General features: G+C 35.7%; 1 protein-coding gene across 1 annotated transcript in view; it reads left to right on the top strand.

The window, feature by feature from the left end:
* Window positions 1-23,937, top strand: part of zdhhc21 (zinc finger DHHC-type palmitoyltransferase 21) — a 32,865-nt gene that overhangs the window by 4,591 nt on the left and 4,337 nt on the right. The window contains exons 4-7 of the mRNA XM_067433307.1: window positions 2,913-3,011; window positions 10,827-10,938; window positions 16,659-16,797; window positions 19,525-19,641. Of these exons, the coding sequence (XP_067289408.1) occupies window positions 2,913-3,011; window positions 10,827-10,938; window positions 16,659-16,797; window positions 19,525-19,641 (467 nt within the window). The remainder of the gene's footprint in view (window positions 1-2,912; window positions 3,012-10,826; window positions 10,939-16,658; window positions 16,798-19,524; window positions 19,642-23,937) is intronic.

The following is a 23,937-nucleotide window of genomic DNA, read 5'->3' as shown; positions in this document are numbered from 1 at the left end:
ACAGGTTTATGTACAATTGTATATTTATTTATTTATTTATTTATTTTTTACCACTGAGAACTTATCACAAACCTGACACTCTGTGAACATATCTAGATTGGCATTTCTTGCAGGACATATTAGAGCAGAAGAATAGTGTTAAACATTTAGGCAAGCTTAGGCTTTAGCTCAAACCATGATGAAATTTGCATACCTGTTGCTTTCTAGTAATCCTGAAGATCTTGATTAGCTTGTTCAGGTGTGTTTGTTCAGGGTTGGACAAAAACTATGCAGGTAAGTGGATCTTGCCCACCTCCTGCACTAGACTTTAATCATGCAAAATTTCTATAGACACTTCAGCGGCCGAATTATGACGTCACAATCTGCTGCATCTTTTTAAAAAACATTAGGACAAGGGAGATGTGCAGAGTTGTGGAAACTACAAAGGTTTTAAGCTGATGAGCCATACAATGAAGTTGTGGGAAAGAGTAGTGGAAGCAAGGCTAAGGGGAGAAGTGGACATTTGTGAGCAGCAGTATGGTTTCATGCCAAGAAAAAGCACTACAGATGCATTATTTGCTTTGAGAATGTTAATGGAGAAGTACAGAGAGGGTCAGAAAGAGCTGCATTGTGTCTTTGTAGATTTAGAGAAAGCATATGACAGAGTGCCAAGAGAGGAGCTGTGGTATTGTATGAGGAGGTCTGGAGTGGCAGAGAAGTATGTTAGAGTGGTACAGGATATGTATGAGAGCAGAAGGACAGTGGTAAGGTGTGCCATAGGTGAGACAGAGGACTTCACGGTGAAGGTGGGACTGCATCAAGGATCGGCTCAGAGCCCCTTCTTGTTTGGGGTGGTGATGGACATGCTGACAGATGAGGTCAGACGGGAATCTCCATGGACTATGATGTTTGCGGATAACATTGTGATCTGTAGTGAGAGCAGGGAGCAGGTGGAGGAAAGTCTAGAGAGGTGGAGGTTTGCTCTGGAGAGAAGAGGAAGGAAGATTAGCCGAAGCAGGACAGAATATATGTGTGAATGAAAGAGAACCAAGTGGAACAGTGACGTTACAGGGAGCAGAGGTAAAGAAGGTGCAGGATCTTAAGTACTTAGGGTCAACAGTTCAGAGCAATTGGGAGTGTGGAAAAGAGGTGAAGAAACATGTGCAGGCAGGTTGGAATGGGTGGAGAAAAGTGTCAGGTCTGTTGTGTGATAAAAAGTGTACCAGCAAGAATGAAAGGAAAGGTGTAGAGGACAGTAGTGGGACTAGCAATGTCTTATGGTTTAGAGACGGTTGCACTGAGGAAAAGACAGGAGGAAGAGATAGAGGTAGCAGAGCTGAAGATGTTGAGGTTCTCTTTGGGAGTGACGAGGATGGATAGGATCAGGAATGAGTACATCAGAGGTACAGCACATGTGAGATGTTTTTGAAACAAAGTTAGAGAGGCCAGGTTGAGATGGTTTGGACATGTTCAGAGGAGGGAGAGTGAATATATCGGTAAAAGGATGCTGAGGTTAGAGCTGCCAGGCAGGAGGTCAAGAGGAAGACCAAAGAGGAGGTTTATGGATGTAGTGAAGGAGGACATGGAGGTAGTCGGTCTGAGAGAAGAGGATACAGAGAATAGGACTGGTGGAGGCAGATGATTTGCTGTGGCGGCCCCTGAAGGGAACAGCCAAAAGAAAAAGAGATTCAATATATAAAACATCCAAAATGTAAAAATATGCAACTACTGTAGTGTAAAAATTTAAATTCAGCTAAGAGGTCACTTCGTGAAACATTGATCTTCTTTTGGTCACACCTCATCAAGTGATACAAATTCACAGGGTCAGAGTTCACCATACTTGAACTTTGGAATGCACTGAGATTTGCATGAGCTTCCATTTCCTGTCCTCTGCATTTGCATGTGTGTGTATGTGTGTGTGTATATATATATATATATATATATATATATATAAAATAAATAACACACACACACACACACACACACACACACACACACACACACTGTCTTTGAATAAAAGGCATTTATTTGAATCCTTTTGTAACAATGTAAAAATTTGCTTCAGACTTAGGTGTACTATCAATTAAAATGCATTTTTCTGTACATTAAGTGGTTTAGGTAAATTAATTAATGAAGCTTAGTTTAATTTTCATTAAAGGCACAAAATTATTAAAATTAAAGATTATTGAATTAAAAAATCCAAAAAACAAAAAAACTAGAACAAAATATTGTTTGTACTTGTGCTACTTGCATTATCCCAAATGTTTAAATCTAGAGAAATTAGCCATTTTAACCAGGACACGGTTAAACCGTGTCTGTGTGCTGCCTATTAATGACATCATACCCACATTACTCTCGATTTCCGGTTACGGAACTTTTTTTGTTTAAACCATTTAAACCCCAAAGAAGCTTTAATACATTATGTGTTTCATTAGATAGGTGAGCAACTGTTTTTGGATGTTTCCATAGACAGAAAACTAGTCATTGTTATGTAGCTCATTTAGTCTTATTGTTTAAATCTCGTTTTCAGGATTTAGCGAGTATCATGTTTTACCATGCCTAATATCGACCTCGCTTACTGCAGTGTGCAACAAGTGTCTCATAGTAGCAGCTGAGCATGAAGCATTATAACATAACTTTCAACACACTCAAATAATGTGTATAATAAAACAGAGCTGCGCAGACATGACCGGATAAAGCGTAAGCGTCGTCTGCGACATCATAAAAGCTCAGCGAAATCCATGTGTCATCAAGCTATGCCTTTGTTTTCAATAAGCAACCTCTAGTGGCGAAAATTACTTGTTGTGTCTTTAATGTGTTAAAATAGGAATGTAATGCATCGCTCTACATTTCTGCTTTACTTCAATTTCATTTCTAGGCATAGAGACTTTTGTGGTTAAAAGTTACATTTCTCTATTTCTCTTTTTCTTCAGGTTACTATCTAGCATCACTGCTATGTGTCTCAGCATTATTCAGGGCTTCCACCGCTGACCCAGGAAAACTTGCTCAGGACCCCAAAATTCCAATCGGAGGTATGAAACAAATAATGCTCACCTATATATTCTGTTTCATTTGCCTATAACACAGCATAACTATGCTTGTTTGGGGCCAAGCACCAAAGTTGCGAAGGCACCTATTCAAATCATTAGTCTTCTTCTTCTTCTTCTTCTTCTTCTTCATCTTCTTCATCTTCATATTCATCTTCATCATCTTCATCTTCATCATTATTCTGCCATGGGAGTCTATAGCAGCCCATAGAACCATTTGTGGGAAAATTGTAAGTGCTTGACATTCTGATGGAGGGCAGTCTCTAACTCATTCCCTCTTGCGCCACCAAAGTTTAACTCATATTTATGCTAATAACTTTTGAACCGTTGCTGACCTAGCAGCAAAATTCTAGAATCAAAATGTTTTCCTCTGATTCCTGAGCTCATGATGATTCGCTTGTACCCTATGACGTAATTTTGCATCATACAAATTTTACCAGCATTTTTAATTATGCAAAAATCCAATGTTTTTCCAATTATTACCAAAATTTAACCAGATCATCTTAAGACAATGGCGACAAAATTGTATGGAATTCAATTTGATCTGTACAACCATTCGTAATCAATGTGCAAAACAAATTTTATATCTATAAAATCTATATCTCTGTGCACCCTTTATCGTATTCAGACCTAATTTGGCACGTGATCACAAGCATGTCGTGAGCTTGCATGCTGCTTTTCGGCGCTGCACCACCTACTGGTCCAGAGATTAACTCCTGTATGGTTTGTCAAAATCATAAAATTTGTCTCATAAGATTCAGGTGAACATGCATGTTGAAACCAATACTCTGATCGAGACGAAGCCACCTTAGCAAAACATAGGTCACTGGTTAAATTATAACAGCCAAATGTGAACATATTTAAAGTGATAATAAAATGCAAAAAAGTTGTCCATGGGTAATTTTTTTATGTTGTTACTGATATAAATGTCTCCAAACTCAACACTCATATGTATGGGCTTACTCTGAGGACACTTGAAAAAAAATGGTGGGATTTTGCTGGCACTATGATATAAAAAATGTGAAATTCCCATTGACTTCAATGCAATATTTTGATACAAAATGCTAGGCCTTTGTTTTGCTAACGCTTTGGCGTATTATTATAATACTTGGATTGTGTCTTCAACACCATGCCCTGATGGTACTCAACAAGTTTTTTGGCAGCGCAAACTTGTGGCCAAATGTTATAATGAAATTTGCAAAAATGCTAATGACTTTTGATTTAAATTAGCCTATTGTAATAAAATTTGTCGTAATAAATTCCTTTGATAATTCAGAGAACATGGATACCAATTTTGCCATTTTAGACCAAACGTCTTGGCCATCTTTTATTTATTTTTTTAATCCTACTTTTTCGAACTTGTCCTAGGCCCTTTTTCCCATTTTTACCCAACACAAATCATATCATATTCAGACTGTGCCGACAAAAATGTAGGAATTTTGTTTTGATAGATAAGGTATACAAGGTAGACAAGTTTGAGACATGATACCAAAATGACTCTTGAGCCTGTAAAAAAAAAATGTCTGCAATGCTTTGACATATTGACACCAAACTTTGCATGTGTCATTGTCTTCTCATATTGACCACACCACAATTCCGCAACTGTGCTACCTATTGGTCAAAAGTGATAAACCATTAAACCATTATTATAGACTATATTTATAATTGTACAGCTATTTTGCCTACAGTTATCTTAATAGGTCTTTAATGGCTCGTTGCAGTTGATCTTACACTCCCAGCAATGTTGGCTTCTTTGTGTTTGGCCCTCATAATGGCTGCTTGGAGATATATTTTATTCTAGTTTGTAATTTGTTTCACACGTTGAAGGGTTTATTAATAACTGGCCTTAGAACTCTGTGCCCTGGAGTTCAGAATACATTCATTGATTAATAACAAATAAAATATTGACCTGCTTTTATCATCTGATTAAATGGCTAAAGCTTAAATGCACAACAGTGAGAAACTAATATAAAACATTGGTAAATTGGTACTCTTAATTAAAGAGGTGTTAAGTCATTGGTAAAGAGCAAATACTTTCTATTTTCTTTTCTAAGTTCCACTAACTAACCAGATGAGGGCAGTCAACCTCTTCTTAACACCTTCACTTTATGTTAGACCCTTTTCAGAATGTAACAGTAATGTGCAAGTGATCTGATGATATGTCTTATTTTAGCATTTAGGGATCTGTTGGTTTCTGTAGATATCAGGTGATATACTGTATATGTTGAGTATGGTAGTGTATAAAATGCCTCACATAAAGCATTGAACACTTATTTAGCTCATTCTCTTTCATCAGTTAAATAGAATCTTTGTTACTTTGAACTACGCTTGATGATAATGGGTTAAATACGCATGCTAGTTAATGGGTTAGCATGTCAGTGTTATTTAGCTGTAGTTACAGTTGACTTACAGAACATACCCTTTAATAATAATCATCTGATTAATTTTTTTAATAATGTAATGATCGCTAATTGGTTCTAAATTATATAAATATATTATATATTTATGTTACGAAAAAAATTATAATTGGCTGATTATGCTGTATAATATACATGACACTACAAACCTAAATGTTGTTTCTAAAGAACTTGACACATGATGGACATTTTCTCAGTGCCTAGAAGTAAATATCCACCTTTTTTTTCTGAACGAGCCAGCTGCATTTTAAATTGTGAGTGGTCCTGTGAATTGGAGAACTTCTACTCAAAAAGACTGAAATCATTTCAGTTAATAAGGTTGCACTACAAATAATCTTTATCTATTAATATTTTTATCCATCAGGAAAATAATGATAAACAAACAGTTGGTATTTTAATGTGACATAAATATCACAAAAATGTGACAAAAGCTATTTTCAGTCCACTAGCTGTGTTCTGTTCCTCTAGATTATTTTATTTTTTTCTTTAAGTTCTGCTGTATTAATATACAAAAGATGAAACGCTGTAACAGATCTGCTCTCCTGTTTTTTTTCCTCCCCAAATCTCTTTTCTCACATTTCGTTTCAGTTTTTCAAATGGTGCTTTTTTCCCCCTCCTTTTCTCCTAAATGATTAATCAGTATTTCTGAAGCTGGGAAATGCAACATTTATCTGTCAAACTGGGGGGAGACACTTTGAAATATCCATCAGTGGTTCAGTTAATGATGGAACATTTTTGATTAATGCAGCATGCACGTCCATAATATTGCTGCTGAACGACTCATCTGAGCTTTTGGGGTTTTTCATGGTCTGCTGATAGTAATTTGTTAATACATTTCACTTTTAAGTTTCCTATTGATGTTTGATGTGGGGAGAATAATGTCTCCTCATTGTACCCAGTTTTTGCTGTTTATTATTTGCTGATTGGTTACAGTTTAATGGAGGGTACTCCCATAATTTGTGCAAAGTGTTATGGAGCGAAGGAAAATGGTTGAGAGAATGATGTGGTGTGTGGATTGTTATAAAAATGACTTTGCTTGATCAATCAATTACAGAAGAGTGTTCAGAAAACCCTTTTTGAAAACTAGTAATATTTAAAGGTACACTATGTAACTTTTTTTGTTTTGTTTTGTTTTGTTTAAAATTAACCAAATTACATTTAATACATCACCAATTCCTCTTTGAATATGTGTTTTTGTCTTAGCCTGATGGTAAGGTTTTGCTGAAAATTCTGTGCATGTTTCATCATCTCTGTAAATAGAGAACAGTTGCTCCGGCTAATTTGATGCGTGTATGGTGTAGGAGTGGCATAGTTGACACAGCGAGCAAGAAAGGTTGACATGGGGCGCGCTAAATCTCGAACCTCCGGGGAATCATTTCCATAAAAAAATAAAATAAAAAAATTGCAAACAGAAGAGAGCCTTCTGGCAAAAAGAGAAAGCTACAGAGCTCATAATAAGATGACACTCAGCATTGGCTTTGCTGATGGTGAGACCTGAGGGATTTGAATTTGTTTTAAAAGAAATGGCATTTTTATTAATCAACAGATGAGTAAAGCCGGGTGAAAACTGTGATTTGTGACCACGATTTGGCCTCCTGAGACACATTTTTGCAAATCCTAAAAGATTCCTCTGATCCTAGGCTAAAATCTGCCTTTCATCATTAGTTTGACATGTTGACCGACAGCCGATTAATAACTGTTGCGAATTTCAAATGTTACAAAATTCTGGCAGTGTCAGAAGATTTGGAGCAAGTCTTGATTTTTCAAGACAAACCATGACCAACTGAGAGCTAGAGATTTCTTTCTTCACTATTTCACAATCCCGTGTGTAATGCAGCTCACTGTCACTGATGATTGTCATTGATTGATGATATAAATCTCCGGATGAGTTTTCTTGCGTGTGTCCGTTTATAACACGCCTTGACTATCATACAGTCTGACATCAATGAAAACTTAGATCTTACAGTGTGACATGGCTTACAACAGGGATCATGTTCCTACAGTCTTACAAGGAACTGTTATGTATCATAATGTACTATTATAAATCCCACAGTGTGCGATCTGTCTTTAGGTATGTATCTGTATTTAGTTAACTGAAAGAATACATTGTCATATGTATCTATACTCTCTAATGGAGTTCATAGTAAAGCATTGTGATGCAATGCAAAAAAAATATTTTGTTCTTCTGAAAAATGCATGTAGTTTTGCTAACTGCTAGAGGGCCAAAAGTTACATAATGTTGATTTTCCACTCAAAATCACCTCTTAAGTGCATCCCTATCCTTTTTTTAATTTTCTTTTTAATTTTTTATAAACATTTCTGTCATTTGTCCTGCTCTAACCTTTACCAGTCACTACAGGCTGTTAAGATTTTCTTTAAGGATTTGTAAGTAGTGGCAGTTTGCCGAAAGATTTATCAGACTCGGCTAGGACGCTGATACTATGAACAGCTTGCCGCTAAGCTAGTTATCACCGAAGGGGTGGTCTTAGCAATCATGCCTTAGATTACCTGATATTCACTTGGCTTAATGATGTTAAAGGCAACCTTTAGAAGAGTTATCTGACTTGTCTGACTTGTCTGGGGGGCATTTGAGGTTGTATTTGGAATTATCAAATTTAGCATTGGTTGATACTATAAGATAGTATACCAAGATTCTGTCCTTCTGGTTATTTTATGCTGGGGTAACACATTTGACTGATAGTGGTCCATGGAAAAAATAAGTATTCAGCACGTCAACATTTTATTAAACAATGTTACAATGCAAAATTCAAATGCAATTTTGACCAAACATCAAGAAGATCAAGAAATCATTGCAATCCATAAAACAAGCTATATGGGTTAGTGCAAGTTGGTAGGTTAGAAAAAGGCTTACACACCTCTGAATCCATCTCATGATGGCCAGAGGCAAACAGCTCTCCCAAGACCTTGGCAACAAGATTGTTGCGCTAACAATGGCACTGGCTACAGATGGATTTCACAACTCTTGAATGTTGAAGGCATTGAATTATCTACAAGTTGAAGGAACATCATTCCACCATCAACTGCTACGCACAGGAGCTCCTCGTAAAATTTCTGATCTTGTAGTCAGAAGGTTAGTCAGAAAACTAGCCCAAGAGACAAGGACCACTCGGAAATAGCCCCAAAAAGACTTGCTGGCGGCAGGTACAATTGTCTTGGAGAAAACCATGGCCAATTCACTCCTCTGCCTCTGCGCAAACCTATCCCTGAGTTCTCCATTAATGAAGAAAAGGCATGTTGGAGGTTGAACGTTTTAAGTTTGCTACTCAACATTTGGCCTGTGAAATACTTGGGAGAATTGTAGTCTGGTCAGACGCGACAGAAATCTAACTCTTCCAATAATTTCACACGCCATTGCTGGAGGATTTAATTATTTTTTTTTTTTTTTTTTAAGAAATGGGCCTGTATATGACCCTAAAATACCATACCAACAGTTACATTTGGATGTGGAAGCATCATGGTATGGGGCTGTTTCTTTTCTCATGGTACTAGTAGAATCCATATTATTAAAGGGAAGATGAATGGAGCCAGTACCAGGAAATTCTTGAGATTAATCATTTGCCATCCACTTGGATGCGGAGGATAAGATTTGGGTGGACCTTCCAGCAGGACAGTGATCCAAAACATACTGCAATGGAGAATCTGAATTGGTTCCAGAGGAAGAAAATAAAGTTGTTTGAATGGCCCTGTCAATCACTATGCTTAAGCCCAATAGAGTTAGCCTGACAAGCCAGACCCACATGATGTTTGGTCTGGAAACTCTCCATTGACAGGGCTCAATCTGAGGGGCGGTATAAACGGTTGTCTTTCAAACTCCCTCTGCACGGCGTGCACGCAATTGGATAGCGCTACAACCAACCAGAGCAACGAAGGTGAAGCAGAGCTAGTTGGTAGATTAAACTTTCTTCTTATCCGGTCGGCAAAACTCAGCACACATCTTCCCTTCTTAAGAATGACTTCAGTGCCGTTCTTTGTTCTTTTCTCAGAGAAAAGCTTAACTCCAAATCTTCCAGAGTCTTCCAAAGTTCATTCGAAAGACCGCCGTTTGCCAGTTTCTGTGTTTACTAGAAGAAGCACGCAAGCAACTCGGCCGTCATTATGTTAAGCCCCGCCCACCGACTCTATACACAATGTGATTGGCTTGACCAGAGTTTGGCGTTTACAGCTCAGAAGTGTATTGAGAGTTGCTAGACGACACTTGCGGGCAGATTAGATTTGCTGCCGCTAGGGTGTGTCTAGATTTCTAGGCTACAATAGAGTATTTGTGGAAGGAAATAAAGATCAAGATTTACAGGAGGGTTGGAATAGTCAAGATTTAAAGAGAGTATGTTTAGAAAAATGGATCAAAAAATCCGACCTGGCCACTGTGAGCAATCAATTTGTTCATACAGGAAGTATTAATGTCTTCAATTCAAACAAACCCTTTTTCACCAAGTATTAAATATAATTTCAGTTAGCGTGTTCAATATATATATTTTTTCCCTTTGTCATTTTACTTTATTTATTTTTTTAATCTATTGTAATTTTTTTTTTTTATCTATCTATTTGTTTTTATCTGTGTAGGTTTCTTGAGTTAAAACAAATATCTGTTCAAAATTGCTGCATTGGAATGGTTGCAACGTTTAAAATGTATGTGTTGAATACTTATTTCCCCCACTGTATCTTGGTTAAGTGGATTGAAATACACTCTTAACACTCTGACATTGACATTTAATGTTATGAGCCGGAAATCTAGTGAAAACGAAACAGTCTTTAATGTAAGTATTTTTGGACATATTATTCCTGTAAGGACATTTTTCGTTCTCACATTAAACCTTTTGGGAAATTTTGTCCATGTGCATTTGTGACAATTACTTTCATGACATCAGTGATTTTGGAAAATATGAGTTCATTATGACTTAAAGTGTATAGTCACAAAATACATCATAGTGATTTTGGAACATATAGTCTGTAGTGTAATCTAAATGATTGTGTAGTCCAAAGTTCTGTACTTCATTATTTATTATTCATGATGTTATTCTTTGTAAAATAAGATTTAAAAAAATAAAAAACAAATAAATAAATGTTTTGTTATAATGTTCAGTGTCCTGCCTTCTCTTGCCTGTTTCTTCATTTTCTTTTTTTCTTGTTTCCTCTTTTTTTCATTTTTTTTTTATCAGAGCAGTTGCTATCTATACACCAAATAAGAGAAAATAAATATTCTATCTGATTACCACCAGATGGCAATGAAGCCATCTTTATTTCTTTTTTTTCTTTTTTTTTGTTGAGGTTAGAATTACATTTTGTTTTGTACTGATTTCAACACTGAAATTGAGTGGATGATTTAGTTGTTTTGTTTTATGTTTTATTTGTATTTTCGTTTCAGAGAGAGACAACTGGGAACTGTGCAATAAATGCAACTTGATGAGGCCAAAGAGGTCACACCACTGCAGCCGCTGCGGCCACTGTGTCCGTCGCATGGACCACCACTGTCCCTGGTAAAACTTTAAATAGAAATAAAAATAAAACAGTCAATACACTACTACCAGCTTTTGTTTGAGACCTGGCAGTCTTTTAAAATATCTTCTCCATATGTTTTGTGCAAAAAGTGTCCAGTAAATTAGTTATTAACTGTTTAAGTGTGAACAGAAAAAAGGTAATTTTATACAAGTGCTCTAAGGCTTGTTATGACTATGTGAGAAGTGCTGATATCTTTACGATGGTTTAGGATCCAAACTGAAATCTGTCATGTTGACCTAAGGTCACAGTATAACCTTAAAGGACCCTGTACCCCAGACAGCTTTACATTCCTGGTGGGTTTTGTATGGAGGAAGTTTAATGAAGTCTCTGTAGAGGGGTAAAACAGAAGGAGAGACGATATCGAGTGACCAGAGAAGCCTGTGTTAAGTCCAGCCCTACAGTACAGCTGAAGAAGGCTGCTGTCTGTCTGGACTCAGCAAATCGTGACTCCCTGTCATCGCCTGTAATGGCCGAGGGAAGAGGAAAAAAAAAACATGGCCATATCGTTTTCCGTCTTCGTTTGACTAACAGTTCAACCTTGCCTGCTCTCCTCTCTCTCTTTCTCAGCTCCCTTCTCTCATGTTCCTTATTCTTGTGATTTTTCCTGTGCCATTACTTGTCTTAAAATGCAAGAGAATTGCATTAAGTTCATATAGAGATGACAGCTGTATGGTTTCTTTTGTAATGCTGCATTTATATATTTATACTAAATCAAGGTTTTTCAAATTTGAATCACTTTCTTTCTTTTTTTAAAAATGAGTCTTTATTAGTTGATTATTATAAGGTTATTAGGGTGGAACGGGGCTAAAGGCACACCTTAAAGGGTTAGTTCACCCAAAAATTAAAATTAGCTTTCCCTCAAGTCATCCTATCAGAGTTATCACCTCAATCAGAGTTATATTGGCTAATCCAAACTATATAATGGCAGTGAATTGTTGTCTTGTTGTTTTCGAATTCTATAAAAATTCATCTGTTTGTGTAAGAAAAATATTCATGTTTATAACTTTATAGACTAAAATAACTAGCTTCCGAGGAGTAGCCATATGCAATTCGACTTACGGCAAAAGAGTAACCCGACATATTGAAGCATCGCAAACTTTGGCTCTTTTCATAATAGGGCTGAGCAAAAAACTCAAGTCCCTCTTCTCTTATATCGAAATCCTCCGCCATTTCTCTTTAAAAATTATAATGTAAGAGTCTAATTCATGACCGGTGTTTTGTTTTGCTCTATCCTCTACTCTTGATTTTAATTGATTATTTTTGCCTATATAAAGTTTTAAATATGGATATCTTTCTCACACAAACGCACCACTTCGCTTCATAAGGCATTTAGTAACCCTCCGGAGCCATGTGGAGCAGTTACAGTTCCTTCTAAAAAAATTAGCATATGTGATAAAAGTTCATTATTTTCCATAATGTAATGATAAAAATTAAACTTTCATATATTTTAGATTCATTGCACACCAACTGAAATATTTCAGGTCTTTTATTGTTTTAATACTGATGATTGTGGCATACAGCTCACGAAAGCCCAAAATTCCTGTCTCAAAAAATTAGCATATCATGAAAAGGTTCTCTAAACGAGCTATTAACCTAATCATCTGAATCAACTAATTAACTCTAAACACCTACAAAAGATTCCTGAGGCTTTTAAAAACTCCCAGCCTGGTTCATTACTCAAAACCGCAATCATGGGTAAGACTGCCGACCCGACCCTGTCCAGAAGGCCATCATTGACACCCTCAAGCGAGAGGGTAAGACACAGAAAGACATTTCTGAACGAATAGGCTGTTCCCAGAGTGCTGTATCAAGGCACCTCAGTGGGAAATCTGTGGGAAGGAAAAAGTGTGGCAAAAAACGCTGCACAACGAGAAGAGGTGACCGGACCCTGAGGAAGATTGTGGAGAAGGACCGATTCCAGACCTTGGGGGACCTGCGGAAGCAGTGGACTGAGTCTGGAGTAGAAACATCCAGAGCCACCATTCACAGGCGTGTGCAGGAAATGGGCTACAGGTGCCGCATTCCCCAGGTCAAGCCACTTTTGAACCAGAAACAACGGCAGAAGCGCCTGACCTGGGCTACAGAGAAGCAGCACTGGACTGTTGCTCAAATTTTGCATGTCATTCAGAAATCAAGGTGCCAGAGTCTGGAGGAAGACTGGGGAGAAGGAAATGCCAAAATGTCTGAAGTCCAGTGTCAAGTACCCACAGTCAGTGATGGTTTTTGGTGCCATGTCTGCTGCTGGTGTTGGTCCACTGTGTTTCATCAAGGGCAGGGTCAATGCTAACAGGAGATTTTGGAGCACTTCATGCTTCCATCTGCTGAAAAGCTTTATGGAGATGAAGATTTCGTTTTTCAGCACGACCTGGCACCTGCTCACAGTGCCAAAACCACTGGTAAATGGTTTACTGACCATGGTATTACTGTGCTCAATTGGCCTGCCAACTCTCCTGACCTGAACCCCATAGAGAATCTGTGGGATATTGTGAAGAGAAAGTTGAGAGACGCAAGACCCAACACTCTGGATGAGCTTAAGGCCGCTATCGAAGCATCCTGGGCCTCCATAACACCTCAGCAGTGCCACAGGCTGATCGCCTCCATGCCACGCCGCATTGAAGCAGTCATTTCTGCAAAAGGATTCCCGACCAAGTATTGAGTGCATAACTGAACATAATTATTTGAAGGTTGACTTTTTTTGTATTAAAAACACTTTTCTTTTATTGGTCGGATGAAATATGCTAATTTTTTGTGATTGTAATTTTGGGTTTTCATGAGCTGTCTGCCAAAATCATCAGTATTAACAATAAAAGACCTGAAATATTTCAGTTTGTGTGCAATGAATCTAAAATATATGATAGTTTAATTTTTATCATTACATTATGGAAAATAATTAACTTTAATCACATTATGCTATTTTTTTTTTTTTAGAAAGACCTGTATATAACGGATAGATGCATTTTTATGGACTTTCTTAAACAAGACCACAGTTCACTGTAATTATAAAGCTTGGATTAGCCAGGACTTTTTTAAATTAAACTCTGATTGTATTCACCTGAAAGAAGAAACTCATATACACCTAGGATGACTTAAAGGGATACTCCACCGTTTTTAGCAATAGGGCTTATTCAACAGCTTTACTACATTAAGATATGTGGGCAAATGCATTTTTGTCTCTCAGGCAGGGTCGCCGTTAGCTTAGCTTAGCATAATGAATGGAATCCTATGTTGCCAGATAGCATGTCCTGAGTACAAGTGATCAAAAAAACCCACCTAATTATTTCTTGTGGCCTGCGTATTCACAACAAGTACAAATAATGATGCACATAAAGACTGGGCGATTCCCTAGGCAGATATTAACTTGGGACTATATTATGGGAATGCAGACAGGGAAGCACATGCAATGCCCTGTGATCGAGAAAATTATTCCGGTTGCCACTTCTCCCTCAATCTCTCTTCTCCCTCATGTGAACTGACAGGGGAGCTTAAGCTTATTAAATATGCAAATCTTATCCAATCCTAGCCATGGACGTTTACTTCCAAGTCTCCAGTGCGTCACGCCCATCAAAACCCAGCGTTTTGGAGAGAGCCTCAAAACCAGTGTAGAAAATAGCCTATTACTTATTAGTTATGATGTTTTTGAATGTAAAAACCACACAAACATCATTAGTTGACCTCAGACAACAGTATTAAAACTGTTTAAAAAGCCAGTTCATGACACCTTTAATGTGCATCGCTATTCATACTCGTGAATACACAGGCCACAAGAAATAATTAGGTGGGGTTTTTTTTTGGATCACTTTTACTCGGGACATACTATCTGGCAACATAGGATTCCACTCTTTATGCTAAGCTAAGCTAGCGGCGACCCTGCCTAACTAAAGAGAGACAAAAATGCATGCACTAAGACAAAAATGCATTTGCCCACATATCTAAATGTAGGAAAGATGTTGAATAAGCCCTATTTCTAAAAACGGTGGAGTATCCCTTTAAGGGTGAGGAAATCATGGGCTAATTTTCATTTAAGGAAAATCTGCTTTTACTCATGGTATACGATTTGAAAGTCATTAGAAATTGACCATGCAACACTTTTTGTGCAAATACTTAGTTACTTTCAAAATTAAAAATACTTAAACTACTGCTAAAGTAAAATGTTAAAGTTAATGTTTGTTCAAAACAATCACTTTAGCTAAGTTTGCACCATATTCTGTTCTGATAAATAAAGTTAATCTACTTTTTATTTAATAAATACACTGTCATTAAAATATATTGAATATATATATATATATATATATATATATATATATATATATATATATATATATATATATATATATATATATATATATATATATATATATATATAAACATTTTATAAAAATAAAAAACTAAGAAGTTGTAACAATAAATATTTTTTTATATTATATGATTAATAATGGTTTCAAAATGAATATAGGGATTATCTTTAAAGTAGCACTAGGTAACTTTTCAACCTTCATAATATATTTTCAAGACTCTTGTGATGATACATCAACTTACAATAGGTTGAATGACACGTCTGCCAAAGCTTGATGGGGTCTGTATCGTTTTTAATCCCGAGAACAAAAAGAACTACAAAATTCGACTGCTTTACGGCATATACGTCACTTCCACCAACACCCACACTTCCTTAAATTCGGACGTGCTAGCCCAACTTTGTTCGTCGGATAATATAGTCATGTCCGAAGCAGCACAGACAAATAAGAAAGAAAAGGTTTTGTTGGAGGAAAGCAATAAGAGGAAACGAAGAAGTGATGGGATTAAAGGCAGGTCGAGGATCAACACGTGACCAGCGTTTGCTGAAGGAGGCGTGCCCGACCGATGCTGTCCTGCTTGTAATGGTGATTACCTACCACTCAAACATTGAACTGAAGTATCATATAGATTCTGTAAAACGGTAACCAATAGACTACTATAATGACGCTGGCTTGTAAACGTGAGCATCGTGATTATTTGGCGTTTGAAAAAAATAAAACCCATGAAATTATATTCATATGACATGCTGAAACATATGCCACTGACTGTACCTGGAATGAAGACATTTCACACGACACGCGCCGCCAGAAGAACACCTGCATGTGAACTCCTGCTGCAGTGTTCAACTGTTAGTGCTGCACCAACCCGCTTTTATGAAGTTATTTGGCCCAAACGTATATTTTTACAACCCGCCCCGCACCCGCAACCATTAAATAGGCATACGGGGTCCGCGGGTTATGAGACGACCCGCGCATTACTAGTTCAGGGCTATCAGGGTTGTTATGTCAACAAATGCACGTGCGATGGCATCCCCTGTTGTAGGATGACAGAGCTTACGACAGCAGTTGAGGACATTATTTTTTCCCAACTGTAGGGGGACCGCAAGAGCAAAAGTTGTCAAGGGCTGCTTTAAGGTGGACACCTAACTTAATGAATGACCATTTTCATCTAATACTTTCATGTCAGCCAGTTATTTATTATCCTATCAATTATTTGGTTCAATTTCATATTTATTTGTATAGCGCTTTTCACAATACATATTGTTTCAAAGCAAGCCAATCTCAATTGGATTTGGAATAGAGCTTGTTTATTTTAGTTTAGGTATTGAAATGACACATTCATTTGAACTTATAATTATTTATGTAAAAAATCTTTCTCTTGTCCCTACTGCTGTCTCTCTGTGCAGGATTAATAACTGTGTTGGGGAGGACAACCACTGGCTATTTTTGCAGCTGTGTTTTTACACTCAGGTTCTGAGTTTTTACACTCTGGTGCTGGACTTCTGCCAGTACTACTACTTCCAGCCCCTGTCTTCGGTGGACCGAGTAAGACCATCATACATTTAAACACTTATATTTATACTGTCCCAAGTGCTTTAAGTCACTGTAAGGGTTTAAATATTTGAATAACTATTTTAAAAGCACAATTGCAAGTAATTTCCCTCCAATAAGGTGTGTTTATGCAAACACAGCACATATGGGCAGTAATCAGTGTTGGGTTACTCAAAAAAATGTACTAGTAGCTACTAATTAAATCTTCAACAGTGTAATTAACCTACTATACTAGTTACTGTCTCTACAAAGTATTGCATTACTTATTACTAATTATTTTCTAAATCTCATAGCAACCTCGACCAGTTGAATATAAGGATAAACATTAAACTTCTCTTTTAATTCTTTCAAATAAATAATATAACATAGCATAAATTATTCTTAAACTGGTCAAATTATTTAAATTTAAATAAATTTTTTTTTTTTTGTTAACTCCACTATTGTTTTATATAGAATTGTTCTATAGTCGATGACTCTATGTAGTATTTAATGCAATTACGTAAGAAGTAAATGTAATTAATTAACAGAAAAATTAAGTGATCCCTTATTTTACTTTTTTCAATGGATAAGTAAATTACATTTAATTTATTTCTTAGTAATGCATTATCAATCAATCATTCAACTTTATTTATATAGTGCTTTTACAATGACGATTGTTTCAAAGCATCTTCACAGTGTCACATTACATCCAACACTAGCCATAAACACCAAAGAAATTCCATGAACAAAACAAGAATAAAACGAGTACAATGATAGTACTATGATAGTTATGCAAATAGCGTTATACTTTTTGTATACTGACATTATATAGAGTTATATACAGAATCAGTGAAAATGTATCATTTGAACAAAATAAGCAAGATCATTCAAAATGAATGTTATTTTTTATTCAGTAATGTCCTAAATAAAAATTGTATTTATTTTGTCTTCCAGTAAACATGTAGGTATCTTCTGTTGCTTCTGAAGAACATGCTAAAAAAAAAAAAAAACTAATGTTCTGGAAATATTTTTATGCTATATATGGTCAGGTACTTTGCATTGCATTTTGTCAAATGCATATTGTTGTGCAGAAATAATACATATAGTATGCTATTTTTCATTTAGCTAACTTTATTACTCTGTGATTTAGTAGAATCTTCTCAGTGGAGCAGATGATTAGCATTGGATTTGCACCTCTTAACTGTGATTATGGGCCTGCAGGTGGCATCAGCATTACTGTTAAGTACTGAATAAGCTTTGAATGAGAGAAACTGAATTTAACACCCGTTGTATTTGCATGCAATGATCGTTTGTACTGGTCTTATGCCGTCCACCCAAAACACACCTGCAAACAGCAATTTTTCAAAGTATGAGCTTTTTTTGTGCTTTATTGCTTATTTTATTGCTGCTTTCTAATAATGTTATTTGCTCTTTAATATTTTGACCTTAACTGATTAAAAAATCCTGACAAGAAGTTCTTGATTATTACAAAGTTGTTACACAGATATAAATATAATATTATTTATATATATATCTTTAAATATAAAGCTAAGAGACTGTGATCTTTATGAAATCACAGCATATAAGACGTTCAGGATAAAGTCTGTATTTGATTTTGATTTCATAAATATCGATAGAGTACCAAAAGACAGCTGTGAAAACTTCAAGATAGAGTAGTGTTTATATATATATATATATATATATATATATATATATATATATATATATATAATATATACACATACATACATACATACATACATACATATATATATATATATATATATATATATATATATATATATATATATATATATATATATATATATATATATATATATATATATATATATATATATATATATATATATATATATATATATATATATATATATATATGTATGTATGTATGTATGTATGTGCGTGTGTGTGTCTGTCTGTCTGTCTGTCTGTGTTTTAAGAATACATATTTATATTTTCTGTTTCTCCTAGTACCCTTTTTAGTCTTATGGTCTGGTCTTGTATTTAAATGTCTGATGATTGGTGACTTTAGTGAGTGATGAGTACATTTTCAATAAGTACAAAGTGATTTTTACAATTTTGAAAATTAAAATGAAATTAAACGGAATTATACATTTGTGTTAAAACACAGTGATTATCTCTGATAAATTGTGGAAATGGTGCTAGTTTAATAAACTAATGGCAGGTGAAATTATTGGACTTGTTTTGTCCCATGTCTCAAGGAATCGGAAATATATCAGTGTATTTTCTGTCAGAGCATTTAAATTCAGAGGAGCATCATTCCAACTTGAATGCAGCTGAACAGCTGAGCCATCATGGCAACGGTAGACCGCCTGTAAATAAAAGCCCATAACGCTCAATTTCCTGTTTTTGTTTATTCTGTGGAGCATTGTGTGCAAGTAAACAGACGCAGCTGAGAAGCGAGAGATGCTGTATGGGCACAGAAACGGCTGTATGGAAGAGATAGTGACGTTATCTTCTGAAAAAGCTTAACTATCCCATAAGAAGCAAAGTATTGTGGGTTTTGTGTATTTGTGTTTGCAGTAATAGTCACAGAAAATAATTCAGTGAAAGAAAACAAGCAGTGCGTCACATCACTTCCCATAACGGCCTGTTCTGCAAAATCCCCTCATGTACATGTGTAGCATAAAAAATTGACATGGGAATAGTTTGATTTGTCCAGGAGAATTTAAAGCGTGTGTTAATGTTTGTCTCTCTCAGGCGGAGTTTGCAGTACGTCATGAGCTGGCTCTTCTACGTGGGTCCTGTTTCATGGGGCTGATTATGTTTTGTGGAATGGGCAGCCTTTTCTACACACAAGTCAAAGGAATCCTCGCAGTGAGTAAATAAATGAGTTTAACTGTGCAGGTTTAACTGACTTGGTCATAGAGATTACTTGTGCTTATAAGGCAGGACTGTGCACCATGGTGAGATTTCATCTTCTCCACTTTATTTACAGACTCTTCACACTTTGTTTTGTAGATAATTTCAGTCTTAGGTTTTGTCTTAAAAAAAAAATGCATTGATGCACTGAAATAATTCTAGTGGTTACCATGGAAACACTTTAGAATAATGGTCATTAGTTAACCTTAGTTAATGTATAACTAACATAAAATAACCATGAACAGTACATTTGTTACTGTATTTGTTCATCTTTGTTAATGGTAGTTAATAAAAATACAGCTGTTCATGATTTGTTTATGTTAGTTCACAGTGCATTAACACTGCATGTTAACAAGATTTTAATAAAGTTTTAGTAATGCTGAAATTAACATTAAATAGCTTTATAAGTGCAGTTAATTATTAGTTCATGTTAACTAAAATATATTAACCAAGGAACCTTATTTTAAAGTGTTACTGTGAAAATTTGGTCATTTTATTCCATTCACCAAAAAGAGTAGTGATTCGTTCACTACTGTATTTTATATGTCATGAGAATCATTGCCTACCTTATTAACCTTTATTAAAATTTGCACGTCTACAATTCATCCATCATATTAAGCATTTTCATCACAAACGGCAACCATGTAGATTTGTTCTCCTCCATTGTGTGAACTGCTTTCTGGACTTTTTCATCTACATTTTTTTTTCATCAAAGATGCATGTTCCATCACACATGATGCTTCATTCAAAGATGAACTAAACTGTTATACTGTTTAGTTGTTCTTTACCAATTGATATGTAGTAAACTTTTCATTTAAGGATCTGCAATGCCCTTAAATGGTTTGTTTACCTGAAAAAATAAAAACCATTAAGAATTTTCGATTTTGAAGAGATTTCTGTCCCTCCATTTGAAATTAAGGCTAGAAAAGCTAACACAGAACACAGTGGTGTAGTAGTTACATGCTGTGACTCTACCAATGCCCCACCCATGGACATGTACTGTCATATAACTGAGCTACACCAACAACCTGGACAAATCTGTGAAAAAAAAATTAAATAATGTCAAACTCTAATGAAAGTGGAGGAACCAAATATCCTTGGTTTAGTTGGCTACATATGCATATCCATATTACACCAGGGACCAGATTTACAAAACATTTTAAATAATACATTTCTTCTGAACCGCCATTTTCTTCTTATTTTTTAACTTAAGAAAAAAATTATTTGTATATTTTGTATTAACTTTTCTTAAGATTGTTCTTGCCTTTTTTCTTAAGATTTACAATGTTTACTTAGAAATCATTGTAAATAACTTAAAGTTAGGATAACCTCCATCTTAAATATGGAGGCAAATGTAAAATGTTTTTTAAAAAATGCATAGCTAATGAAAAACTAGCTAGCTAGATATAATGCATATTACAACGAAAATAGTCTGTGCTTATATGAAATCTATGGTGATCTGCTCGCAGCTCAATAGACAAGCTTTGAGTTTTTTTTTCATTGGTCGAGTCACCTTTCATTTTCTTAAGTAAAAAAGTTAAGATGTTCTTAAGAAAATGTTTGAGAACTACTTAAGAATTTTTCAAGAATTGCACGTAGGGACATTCATATGAACTTCTTATCTCTATTACCGTATTTCCTCAAATAAAAACCTGTAGTAATTTAAACGGGGGCATGGTCAGCATGAACAAATTAAGGCCGGGAAAAATGTGTGGATAATCTCTTAAATGCCTTTCATTTAATCTGCATTCAAGTTCATCGTAATGTACAATAAGGTTGTGCCGTAACGGCTGACCGACATCACGCAACCATCCTGATGCCACACGCCCCATTGTGAGTCTTGCCAGAGCGACACACACTAATCCTGTTCTCTTCTATAGTTAACCTAAAAACTTTGCAGGGATTGCTCTGTTAATTAAATTGAGAATATAACTGATCCATTTATGCCATTTTAAATAGGCTACTGAAGTCTATGAGAGATGTGACGTCTGTCAGGCAGGCTACAAAAATATTGATCTTCACAATATTAGCCTCTCGTCTTTTTTTATATGTCTTACTCTGCATTTAACTTAAAATATGTTATTTTGCACAAGAAAACAGCATAGTCTTCAAAATAAACTGTTGTTGAAAGATTGTAAAGTGGTCATATGAACTGCTACACAAACGACGTTTAAAAAACAATATGCAAAATCAAAATGTAGTATCTTTGTAATGGATTGAGAAAAGTGCGTGCAAACTATTGGAAGCGCGGATAATAGTAATTAGTTGGGTCAGAAAAATAAAGAAATTATAGTTTTTAAGTATAAAAAAATTATGTAAATAGACATAGGCTATTAAAATATTAAGTGTGCAACTATTCTTAAGTGGAAGGAAGCTTTTTTATGTCAAGTGCAACCATAGAAATCCCCAAGTTATTAGTTGGGTTGAAAAATAGCAAAATTATGTTGTTTTTTTTAAAGTAGAAAATAATATTTATGTAAAGAGATGTATTTAAATAAAAAGTGCTTAAAAGCAGCCTACACAACTATTCTCAAGTGGAAGGAAGCTTTTTCCCTCACGTGCAACCATTCGAGTCATTCGTTGGGTTAAACCGTTAGAGGCTAAAATAACTGCACATGCAACCGTGATGTATAGAAACTAAGCGCGGAAGAAACATTTTACATTTTTCAAACTCACTCAATGGTGGTTACCGATTAGGCTACCGTAATTCTGACCCAAATTGCTTTGTCACCTTTCTGGCTGTTGTTGTATGGTGATATTTTTGCAAATGTTTCTTAAAAAATCAATGATATCTGTCCACTGGATTGTTATCGCTTTTGATTTAAAACGGTTGATTTAAGACAATTATTTTTCAAACAAATGGAATTAGAAATACAGGCCTGCCCCTACTAAAAGCCTGCTTCAAATAAAAGCCTGCAGTTCAGGTAAATAAAGGCCCCGTCTTTATTTGAGAAATTACAGTATATTACGCTCTTGAGATATGATCAAAATAAAATATCAGCTATCCAAAATTGTCTTACAGCTTTCTATTAAACGCTACCTCACACAAAGGCTCAGTTAAAACAAGAGGTGTGGGAACTTTAAAAAAAGTGTGGGAGGCGCATTTTGAATGTCTACCTCTCTTCAAAATACCATACCCTTTTAGATAATCTTTTCAAGATAAATACATATGGCATATAATTTGTTGTTTAAGCATAACAACTATAACAAATTATAACAAAAATGTAGTTTGAACCATGTATAAATATAAAATTCATATTTTCATATTAAAGTAAATTAGTATGAGCTGCTGGTGCTTGAGGCTTTATTGCTCATTTGTGTTCTGTAAAAAAAAGAAAAAAGCCTAACAATAATGAAGTCTGAGGTTAGGACTAAGCTAAAAGCTACTTGAATGTAATTTTTCTCCATTATACAATAACTTAACAATTAGTGAAAAACGACTAGTGTTCATGAACACTAATCATGCTGTCTGCTTTCGCCCAAACTGATTTGCTGAAATCAAAACAATGAGAGTGAAAAGGACTTGCTGCTAATGCGTCCCGCTCTTCCCTGTGAAGCGGGAGGGACCAGTCAGCAGAGGATTCTGCTTGGTCTTAAAGCATTCCACAATCGGATATTTTCACAAACAATGATTTGTCCTAAAAGAATAATCATCACTTTGGAGACATTATATAATTTATAACTGCAATTATAATATATAAATGGCCCCCAATTTTCTGGTAAGTGTATGGCGGTCAAAAAGGTGGTCATGCCTTCATTCTCTTCTACTTCTGTTATATCCGCCATCCTTTCTCTGCTGATAAGGCCTGAAACATGTCTGTGATTGGGGCAAGTGGGATAATCACGTTCGACTCTGATCCTTTAATTGATGACTTAATGTGATACAAAAGAGGATTAGTAGTGACCTAGTTAAATTCTGCAAAAAAAGTGCAGCCCTTTAAAAAGAATGCACCTCCCCTTAATCTTATTCTCTAGTTTCCAGTCATGATCGCTTGACCCCCACACGTCCACCATATGCTGCGGAAGTGTGTCAAAGCATACATCCAACTTCACAGCCTATCCTCTGTCGTTTGAGTACAAGTGTCTTCTTTCTTCTCATTGCAAATTTCCAACCATTAACTGAGATCAAGATAGCATTTTACCCTTGTTATGGGTCAATTTACCCAATCTTTTTCCCAACCCTCTCGACACCTGTGTCTTCCACCACAGGCTCAATGGCACAAGGCTGAAAATGTAACTGTGCTATTCTTA

The sequence above is a fragment of the Pseudorasbora parva genome, chromosome 1, assembly GCF_024679245.1.
Source record: "Pseudorasbora parva isolate DD20220531a chromosome 1, ASM2467924v1, whole genome shotgun sequence".
In the NCBI taxonomy this organism is placed as follows: domain Eukaryota; kingdom Metazoa; phylum Chordata; class Actinopteri; order Cypriniformes; family Gobionidae; genus Pseudorasbora; species Pseudorasbora parva.
Note: the sequence above shows the minus strand (reverse complement) of the source record. Positions and strands in the feature narration are given on the sequence as shown.